The 10,743-nt window shown below is 30.9% G+C and overlaps 2 protein-coding genes and 1 non-coding gene across 3 annotated transcripts; 2 read left to right on the forward strand and 1 right to left on the reverse strand.

The window, feature by feature from the left end:
* Positions 1–1,926: 1,926 nt before the first annotated feature.
* Positions 1,927–6,262, forward strand: LOC107032262 (probable calcium-binding protein CML21). Its single transcript, XM_015233843.2, has 5 exons — positions 1,927–2,089; positions 3,906–4,159; positions 4,337–4,539; positions 4,934–5,108; positions 5,765–6,262. Exons 2-5 carry the CDS (start codon positions 3,955–3,957, stop codon positions 5,872–5,874), a joined length of 693 nt encoding a protein of 230 aa, XP_015089329.1. The 5' UTR covers positions 1,927–2,089; positions 3,906–3,954; the 3' UTR covers positions 5,875–6,262.
* A 250-nt stretch (positions 6,263–6,512) lies between these two features.
* Positions 6,513–8,688, reverse strand: LOC107032263 (transcription factor MYB80). The gene is made up of 3 exons (XM_015233844.2): positions 8,506–8,688; positions 7,970–8,099; positions 6,513–7,464 (listed from the first exon to the last, which is right to left on the reverse strand). The coding sequence occupies exons 1-3, from the start codon at positions 8,636–8,638 to the stop codon at positions 6,714–6,716; spliced, it is 1,014 nt and encodes a 337-aa protein (XP_015089330.1). The 5' UTR covers positions 8,639–8,688; the 3' UTR covers positions 6,513–6,713.
* Positions 8,689–10,244: 1,556 nt separating this feature from the next.
* Positions 10,245–10,317, forward strand: TRNAF-GAA. Its single transcript has one exon. It is a non-coding gene; the product is annotated as a tRNA-Phe (tRNA).
* The last annotated feature ends 426 nt before the right edge of the window (positions 10,318–10,743 follow it).

Raw genomic sequence — 10,743 nt, forward strand, 5'->3', positions numbered from 1 at the left:
TATATATATATATATATATATATATATATATATTATTATAAAGTTTTAAATTCCATGGGTATTCGATGATAATATTCTTTTGAGTTCCATTTGTTATATTTTAAACTCATAATAATAGCTATATTTCAAATGTATGAAAAAACAAAATGACGATAAATGTAATATTGACAAATTCATAGTAAATTTCCATACTACATATATCATGAATTTATTTGAAGAAACATGATTGACAATTGATATATTGACTCCAATTTTATTATTACAAAAATAATGGCTACTTCAGGAATTTTCATGTTATCATCATTATACATATTGAAGAGATACCAAAATACACGTTTTTTCATGTACCATTATTTATTTATTTATTTATTTGTACATTCACAAAAAGTTGTCCACCTAATTATATTAGTGGAAGTCCATTTCAATATTGCACAAATAATATACCCTACTCAATATCCTCTATTTAATTTTTGACATTGAATTTTGATTTTTGTTTTTTTGAACTACTAACAATTTTAAAAATATTTATTTATTCGATAAATTAAATTTAAATATTTTTTTTCTTGATTTATCATATTCCATAGCAGATAATCTCAAACTTTTGTAGGTGCATGTGATTCTTAATAAAAGAGTAGAGCGAAGTGTTGAAAACACCTCTAAACTTAATGAAAATTTCGGGATGTATTTCATTCAAGTTGCAAGATTTGAGACGTATTTAAATTCAATTAGTCAAATAAAAGAATATTTTTAAGATCATCAATAATTCAGAAATAAAACAAATAATTCACACCATATTTAAAAGGATGTTCGTATTTATCTTTTATTTTTAATCCATTTATATATAATTCTTGTAATATTTTTGTTGGAGCAACAAACTTTAGTAGGCAGTTGAATAGGTTCACCAAATACAAAATAAATTGATCTACGACAATAATAATAACAAAATTAGTGTGATCTCAAAATTAAAAAATAAAAAGAGTAGAATTTACGCTTATCACGCGTATTACGAATAAATAAATTATTTATAAAGAAATATAATTTATTTCGATGAACATAAGTTCAAATGTTCAATACGCCATTTAATGATCTATAACATCATAACATGAATGATAATAACATGAAAATTCATTATTGAATAATTAAATGTTTCTTACGTCAAAAATATCAAGATCATATTAGAAAAGATAATTGTATTCGTAACAGAAATAATTATGATTCTTTCACCTAATCAAACATTTCTAGTCCAAATACTAAATATGATAATATATTAGGAAAGAAATGATAAATATAACTTCGAACTATCGTAAATGGTATGCAGATACCCTCCCTCATACTTTAGGGACATTGATGTCCCTGTCGTTAAAAAATAGAGCATATATATCCTTTATACTAACAACATACACATGTCATAATTTATCCACCGATCCGACATCAGACCGATAGATAAGATTGTGTCACTTGTCCCTATTTAGTCTTCCGTTAGAGTGAATAACATATACACTCTATTTTTTGAACGCAAGGGGTACTAATTTTCTTAAAATATGATAAAGGTTATCTACGTATTATTTGCAATTATTTGGTGATGTATTTATCTTTTTTTTCATTATATTATGTCATAAATCAATTTATTAATATAATAAGAACGTTTTTTTTAAAAAATATTTAAAAATTAAAAAACTCGAGATATCTAATTAACGATCGTATAACACAAAACAATCATGAGGATACATGGTGGGTGATGCGCAAATGTTGGAAAATATGAATCTTCCCACTCAAACCCCACCCACACAACACCTACAAATTTTTAATAAAAAAACAGCTGAAAATATTCTAGCCCCCCCACCCCCACCCACTCCACTTCCATTTAATTTTCATATTTTTCCTTAAATATCATTTTTTTTTTGGTCATATGGGTTCAGTTTATTAAAGCAGAAAAAGTTTTTTTTTTTTTTTTTTGAAAAAAAGGTTCCATTTTTTTGTAATATAATCAGCACAATATTTTGTGCTTTTTTCACTTTTGATTTTGTTGTTTTTCAGCTTAGAAGAAGACAGAGGAGAGCTTTTGTCTTTTTGATTAGCAGAATCTAAGGTTAGTTTTTTTTTTTTGTATATATATATGTATTTATTTATTTATATCATGTGTTATTTGTAAAGATTGAATCTTTAGGAGATTTTGAATATTTTTAGTTTTAATGTTTCATTAATTTTTTCTTGAGTTGATGTTCATTTTTAGCTTTTTCTCATTGTGATTGTTGATGGAAAAGAGGAAAAGAAAAAAGGAGAAGGAGAGAATTTGGGATTTGCCAACTTTTTTCCCTCAAAGAAATAAAAAAAAGTAAAAAAAAAAAAAAAGGGATAGGATTGTTTTTTGTTTCTTTTGATTCTTCAATTTTAACTACTCATTAATGATTTAATCAATAAAAGAGCAATCTTTTTCACTTCTTTTTGAGGATTTTCTTATATTATGATATGAGGTTTTTTCAAGATTCAATTTTTATTCAGCTTACTTTTTCCTGTTATTAACCTTTAATTTTTTCCCTTTTGCATATGCCATGATGCTCATAGACAACTTATCTCTAATTGGATTTTTTTATTTAACAAGAATTTATTCCAAAGATGTAAACTTTGAGCTTGCTTACACTAAGTATACCATTAGTGGGAATCAGTAGAATAGCCACATGCATTGAGTGTGGTCAGTTGAACACCCTTTGTCGATAAGTTATACTGTATATGTGTCAAAATTACTTTATACTACGTAGGTTTCGATTTGTTTGTGTTACTTTCTCTTTTTGACAACTCTTTAATACTAACTTTTGATATGGCTTGTTTAACAAGATCACAAGATTAAAGGGAATTTTTCGTACATTTTACATGTCTTTAGTTTAAGACGATTCAAAAGTCCTCTTTAGGTTCTCAAACTCCGTGACTAGTCAAAACCAACCAAATAAATTGAAATAGAGGAAGTATATATTAAATCTTGAAGACCTTTAACGAAATTCTTGGTGGGAATTTGATTGTTTTAATGTCATTTGTATGAACTGAAAGTAATATACTATCTCCTGGTTGGACTTGTCAAGATTTCTGTGTAAATTGTTTTCGGTTATTTGTTGCTACCTCATTTGTGGGATTATATACTAGTTAAGTTATGCGTACATCCTACCGGCCTCCCCGGATCCCACTTGTGAGATTATATTCGGTATGTTTTTGTTGGTTATTTGTATCGATAGGTCACAGTTACAGTTGGCATAGCAAATGTTTGCTGAAATGTGTATATATATCTATCAATTAACGAATCTATTATATCTCAATTCAAAGTGGTTATATGATTTTATGCTTGTAGCTATAGTGCTAGTTGAATCTGTGTGCTATATTTGTTTGATTCTAACCACTAGTATGATATCGGTATTTCGATACAATTTTTGTTCAGTCTCATCAAATGAAAAAGGGCCATATAATATGAATTGAACCTTGGAACTTATATTTTCCAACATAGCTTTGTTGTCTCTTTTGCTGTATAAACCATCAATATTTATGATTGATGTATATGGCTTTTTCATTTGAGTTGAAAAAATATGCAGTTCCCTGGTTTAACTTATCAAGATTTCTGCGTAAATCGATATTCATCGCCATGAGTTTAAATCTGGCCGTCGACAAAAGCCTAGTGTAAATCGATATGCATCATCATGAGGGATGGGCTTAAAAGTATAAGTGGTTTTTGGTTATTTGTGTCACTTTGCTTGCTCAACAGTAACAGTTGGCATACCAAGTATTTGCTAGATTTATATATCAACTATATGAATTAAGTGTTTACATGATATGCTAGTAGGAGTAATACTACTTGCATCTGTCTTCCGTATTCGTTTGATTCTAACAACTATAAGGCCTCAAATAACTTTACATTACAGATTGGAGCAAATTATAGCCGAAGTTCAGCTCTCCCACTTTCGACTTATAATGGGAGGTGTATTGGGTAAGAATGAATCTCCCTCTAGTCCCAAGGCTTCTATCCCAGAGACTAAGCTCGAGGCCAAAATAACTGAAGCGATGTTGCGGAGAGAAACTGAAGGAAGTTCCATAAGATCATTTGATAGCTTAGTCCTAAAATTTCCCAAAATCGATGAGAACCTGCGAAAATGCAAAGTTATATTCCAGGAATTTGGTAGGTTGGCTGCACATCCTTTGTCCAATTTTTAATTGTATGATTTTGGTAACGTGTACTTGTATATAAGCACATTCTAGGATGAACTCTGATTTCTTCACAAACCGCTTTTTATATTTACAACTCCCTTTCTTGTTTAAAGGAAAAAGAATGAGAAGAATTCTGTTTTGTTTGTAGATGAAGACAGCAACGGAGCAATAGACCCGCAGGAGTTGAAACACGCTTTCAATAAGCTTGAAATTAATTTTACTGATGAAGAAATCAGCGATCTATTTGAAGCGTGTGATATTAATGAAGATATGGGAATAGAGTTCAGCGAATTCATCGTTCTTCTGTGTCTTGTCTATCTTCTGAAGGATGATCCTTCTGCTCTGCATGCTGTATCCAGCTCACAGTTTTTCTTTTTAACTCATGCTTTTTCAGAAATGTTAGGAAAAGAACATTTTTTTTCTGAAAACGACATTAGTTGATTACTTTCAAGTGAGATGGTGCTTTTCAAAGATTGTTCTCTTTTATGTTGCGCGGACTCTCCAAAAATTGTTGAGTATGTATCAGATCCTCCAAAAGTAGTGCATTTTGAAGGATCCGACCCAATACGACGACACTTTTGGAGAGTACGGACAACAGATTATCTGCTTACTTGTTCTCGTGGAGATGCATTCCATTTTCTTAGCATTCTGTAGCCCTTCATGAGGAACTACGTTAACATGTTGTTCCGATCCCCTACCCCCAGCCCCACACGAGCAAAGTTGTTTATTCCTTGACCAGATACAGAAATCGCGGATGGGACTACCAAATCTGGAGGTAACATTTGAAACACTTGTTGATGCTTTTGTGTTTTTGGACAAGAACAAGGATGGCTATGTAAGCAGGAATGAGATGGTTCAAGCAATTAATGAAACTATATCTGGAGAAAGGTCTTCTGGTCGAATAGCAATGAGAAGATTTGGTAAGTTCTCTCTCTCTCTCTCTTTCTCTCTGTGTGTGCGTATGTCGAATGGCAATGAGAAACATATCTGTTTTTCTGCTGAAGACTAGGTCTTCAAAGAGTTCTAGCCGCTATGCACTATTTGTTTTATTTCATACTAGAAAATGCAGAGTCTGCACATATCTTATGTACAATATGTCATAAGTTAGGACGATGTACTGAGTGCTCCGGAATTATAAATGAAGCATTCTTTATGGTAGAAAGATAAGTATGATGTGATTCACATATTTCTTTTCAGTAGACCAATTACTAAGCTCGTTATCAAAGAGAACTTGTGAAAATCTTCATCACAAAGAGATGCTCGAAATGCAGAACCAATCCCATCTGTTCTTGTGCATTGCTCGCCAATCTGATTTGGACGATATTTGTGCTCGAAGGATATGACGAGGACACTATTAATTTATAGTCTATTGACTTAATAACTAATTTGTTTTAGCTACTATTTTATCTATTTGTCCATCAAGCTCACGAAGATTTTAACGTATAATGAAGAAATAATAGTAGTTCTATGTTTTATAGGCTTTATCATGTTTAATCGGAAGAGTTTAGGTAATACTCTATGCATTTCCTCACTCATATATTGCAGTCTGTAAAGCCCCCGTCTTTCTGTTTTGCAGAAGAAATGGACTGGGACAAAAATGGAATGGTGAACTTCAAAGAGTTTCTTTTTGCCTTTACTCATTGGGTAGGAATCGAGGATAACGAGGATGAAGAGGGAGAAGAGTAAGATTTCTCACAAAACTTTAAATATATGAAGAGCAAAAACGAAAGCTTCACAATGACCACGAACATAAGTTCCCTTGCCCTTTGCAATAAACAAGTTGTAACACCGGGTGTGTTGATACTTCTTATGATGATCACTCGTGTAAATGAAGTTTCTCTACTTCCTAGTCCTAGTATGCGAGTAGTGCTAGAGATATGTGTTGCAGTGAAGCAACATTAACTTCCATTTAACCATTTTGTACCATTAAAGTTATAAGTTTATGGATTTTGAGTTGTGATTTCATGGATTTGTGTATTCCTCACGCCTCGTTTGATCAGTGAGATCCTTACAGGCTCTAGGAAAGAAAACTGTTGTTTTCACAGGAATGAAATATTTGTGATTAACGTTCCAATTTTGACGTCTATATATCTGATGAAGTACATCTAACCTTCGATTAATGAAAGATTGTACACTTTGGTTTCTCCAGTTAAGAAGTTTATGATGAACTTGTTAATAGAGAAACCAAAGATGCACATTTATGTGAATTGAAGTGTTAATTATATAGTCAATACGAAAAGATGACTTTCTTTTCTGATCGTCTTCAAAAGGAAAGAATGTCGTATAAAATGAAACAGATACAATTCTCTCTTTATTACTTCATTTCTTTTGATGATTTATAACATCCTTGCCTTTCTAGCTAGCCTACTAGTTCAAGTAGGCTATTACAATATATTTTTAGTAAATGTGGTGTCCAGGTCAGCTTACGCACACCTCGACTAATTTAATGAAATACCTGCAATATCTCCCACTGACACACAGGTACCGAGCAACTCTATCCACCCACCCTATTACAACAAAACTCTTCAAACCATTGGATTCATTAGATCATCAGATGATATGTCCCACAAAACACAGTCAGTATTGAACATAGTTGTTGATCCATTTCTTGTTGTTACTACTATTTCTTTACCACTATCCTCACAATTATCATTGCTAATTTTCTTGTTCTGTTGTTGTTGTTGTTGCTGTTGTTGTTGTTGTAATTCGCCTCCGCCTCCGCCTGCTGTGCATGTACTTCCACTACACAAACTTTGATTCCATGGTGAACCATCTTCATCATTAAGCAAATTAGCAAAATTATAGTTACTAAATCCTCCATGATCATGAAAATTACTAGATGTTCCTCCTCCTACACTTGTTTCCCAATTCTTATCACTTTCTTTAATAGCTCTTGATAATCCATACTTAATTTTCTCAATCGTGTTATTATCTTTATAATTATTATTCTCCTCATGCTTAACATGACTTGTACTTGGTGCATTATTATGAGTACTTGTCATATTTGTGAATTGTGTATGAAACTGAAAACCAATTCTTTTTTTGGTTAAAAGATGAAGCATTTCATCTTTGAAACAACCAAGTGCTGCTTCAGCCAAATGAGGGACTTGTGGTGGAGATAATGTTGTTGCAATTTCACTTATTAAGTGTGAAAATGGCTTGTGTGTTACTGGATCAATTCCCATACCAGATAATTTCTTTTTGAGCTTTGTGTTCCAATGGTTCTTCACATCATTGTCTGTTCTACCTGGAAGTTGAGCAGCTATCACAGACCATCTGTTCGATTACACGTTAAATCATACTTAGTTAACGATTAATATAAATTTCTATATGTTCCATGTTGCTCAAATTCTTCAAAAATTTTTTTGAGGAGAATGTGTCAAATCTTTCAAAAATAGCACTTAGGGAATATTTGACATGAGAGCGACAATATTCTTAGAGAGTCTAATGCTACTAATAATGGAGGGCACAAAGGTAAATTACATTATTTTGTTTTGAAACTATAGGTAATTGAAAAGATTTGATATCTATCAGTGGCGAATTTAGAATTTCTAGCAAAATCTTCCTGATTATGCTAAGGACTATGCAATCGATTACAATTAGATATATTGTTGAAATAAAAGGGGATTCATGGTCCAACAATAATAGTTGTCGCGGTGAGGCCAAAGAGGGCCTCTTGTAGAAATGCAAGGTAGAACCACAGTGAAAGGCGTAACAGAACAATAACCTCTCGTAAAAATACAAGATAAAACCAGAAGCTAAAATTTTAATTTTTTTTTACCTATTGCCAAGAACAGAGTGAAGTGTGACAATGGTCTGTTCTTCTGCCTCTGAAAATTGGCCATGTTTGAGATCAGGCCTAAGGTAATTTGTCCATCTCAATCTACAACTTTTTCCACATCTTTGTAATCCTGTTTAAAATAAGAATTAAATTTTTATAAGCAAACATGATTGAATCGCGAAATAGTAAATACTTCTTTATTGAATATTATTATATTGTGTGCATGTATATAGGTCAAAATCACCTTTTTTTTTATGTATATTTTATATCTTGAATATCTTTAATAAAATTACTAATTTTTGATCCATTTATATCAATCTTGGTAGGGCGAGACTTTCTTATGCAAATTCAGATCAGACTAGATATCGAACATCGAACAAAAAAAAAGGTCTAGTGAGAGATAACCAAAGGTTTGTGATAGAGCGTCTATGTCCTTTATAAGAGATTTTGTGAATGGAATCACCTTTGATATTTTAGCGTGAAACTATATTAGTGAGAAATAAAATAAATATCGAAAATCAGATAACGAAACGAACCGGCATGTTTAGGAATGAGACGCCAATTACGAGTTCCATGTTGAGCAATGTAAGATGATAGTTTGTGATCTTCCTCAGGAGTCCATTGCCCTCTCTTAACATTGTCCTTTTCACAACATGGAATTCTTCCCATATCTAAAAAAATGTAAATATTTTTTTTCTCCCTTCTTATGATAATTAAGTTAAAAGATGAATGAGTTTTTGAACTATTTTTTTTTTTTAACTTAATGTTTTAAAAAAAATAAAAATAGAAGAAATGTATATATAGTGTGTTAATGTTATGTGAGCATCAAAGGTGCATGACATTATTAAAGAATTCAACTATGTTGAGCGTGTGAGACATTGGCAGGTAGCTCACCCACAAGACACCCGGTCAACTCTTTTTCTTACTATGTGTTTGTGTGTGCACATGCATGGGGTTGACTACGAGCTCGTAGTGTCGGAAACAGATTCAGAATTTAAAATTTACGGTTTCAAGATTTTTTAGCATTTTCTAAAAGTTGTTGAGGTTTAACTTCATAATTTAGAAAAAAAGTCGTTACTCTAGGTTCGATCGAATGTGGCTTTCAACTCCTTGAGGACATCGTCGGAGAATAATGTCAGGGATAATCTTCTGCTAGAGAGTAGGACTTGTCTTGTCTTTGACTTCAACCTGTTGTGTTTCAGTGCTCGACTTGGCTATTGAAGAAACTTTTTGCCTTTAGGCTATGTATTATCCATACATAGTGTTTTGATCTAAGATTTCAATTCTTTAGTGTTTCAAAAATACATTTAAAAATCCCGAATCGATTACAACGAAATAAACAAATTCTAATGGAACAACACTTAACAGGGCGAAGCTAAGGGAAGGAAATGAGTTAGATTGAATCATTTTTGTCCAATCTTTCAGTAGATTTAACTATGAATATTCATGAAGAAATAAATTTCGAGTTCTTTTAATTTCTTTCACCGTTAACATGAAAAAAATTATTCTAACATACCAAAACATTCATGAAAAACTATACATATAATCAAATAGAGTAAAAATGACTTTTTTATCATATATAAATTATTGAATTTCCTTTAACATAATTAAAATAAGGTTAAAACAATTACTTGAATCATGGGTTTAGATACCTAAAGTATAATATTTTAGTAATTATTTTTGAACCCCTATTTACAAATTAGTAGTATGTTATAATTAAGAATTTGGGTTTATTATAGTTTGGGTTATATACTATATGATAAATTTATAATAAGGTTTTTGCATGAGTGGTACAATATGGTTCCTATCTCATGATTTATATATATTAAATTAAATACATGCATTAATTTTTTTTACTAAGAGGTACATTTTTCATTTGCTATTAGAATATATTTATTTTACAAGAATGTCTGGTTGATATTTTCTTTATCATAAAGGGTCACTCTCTTTTGCATGAATCATAAACTTCATACAATTAAATTGAAAAAAAATAAAAATTTATTATTAAATTAAAAATTATTAAATTAAAAACTAAGTTACACTATTCTAGTACGAGAGATTTGGATGAACTCTTCAGCTCTACCTAGCTCTGCGCCGTATATATATTCAACATCAAAGTATAATATTAAAATATATAAATTCTTTCATACTCAATACAGTTAATTTTAATATTACCAATCAATATTTAATGATTAGTTTTTCTTACGGCCAAACAAACTTTTTATTATGTTATTATAAACATTTATCAAATTAAATATATAATATTGATAACATAGCGGGGATAGCTCAGTTGGGAGAGCGTCAGACTGAAGATCTGAAGGTCACGTGTTCGATCCACGTTCACCGCATATTTTTTTTTCTATTTTTTATTTTTGTATAATATAAACTTAGCGGTAATTACGATTATCTTGACATCTAACTTTGTATGACTTGTTCTAGTTAACACTATATGTTTGTCTCCGAGAAGAGAATACAAAATATGAATTTGGATACATGTCACTCGTTCGAATAAAAGTATAATATTTAAATCGAGAAAAAATAAGTTGGTTACTTATGATTATCTTGATATCTATCTTTATCTGACTTGTTTTAGTTAATACTATATATTTTTTCTAATTTTCTAATTTTTATTTTTGTATAATATAAAACTTAGCGGTATTTACGATTATCTAGACATCTAAATTCCCATGCCTTGTTCTAGTTAACACTATATGTTTGTCTCGAAAAAGGAAATACAAAATATGAACTTGGATACACGTCGCTTGTTCAAATAA

This window comes from Solanum pennellii, chromosome 10, assembly GCF_001406875.1.
Source record: "Solanum pennellii chromosome 10, SPENNV200".
Classification (NCBI taxonomy): domain Eukaryota; kingdom Viridiplantae; phylum Streptophyta; class Magnoliopsida; order Solanales; family Solanaceae; genus Solanum; species Solanum pennellii.

Excerpts from the sequence above, each read along its gene's own strand:
- LOC107032262 (XM_015233843.2), top strand. The coding sequence starts at position 3,955 with ATGGGAGGTGTATTGGGTAAGAATGAATCTCCCTCTAGTCCCAAGGCT. Across the intron at positions 4,540-4,933 it reads ATCCTTCTGCTCTGCATGCT|AAATCGCGGATGGGACTACC; the intron begins GTATCCAGCTCA and ends GACCAGATACAG. Across the intron at positions 5,109-5,764 it reads AATAGCAATGAGAAGATTTG|AAGAAATGGACTGGGACAAA; the intron begins GTAAGTTCTCTC and ends TCTGTTTTGCAG.
- LOC107032263 (XM_015233844.2), bottom strand. The coding sequence starts at position 8,638 with ATGGGAAGAATTCCATGTTGTGAAAAGGACAATGTTAAGAGAGGGCAA. Across the intron at positions 8,100-8,505 it reads TCTCATTCCTAAACATGCCG|GATTACAAAGATGTGGAAAA; the intron begins GTTCGTTTCGTT and ends TATTTTAAACAG. Across the intron at positions 7,465-7,969 it reads CACTCTGTTCTTGGCAATAG|ATGGTCTGTGATAGCTGCTC; the intron begins GTAAAAAAAAAT and ends GTAATCGAACAG.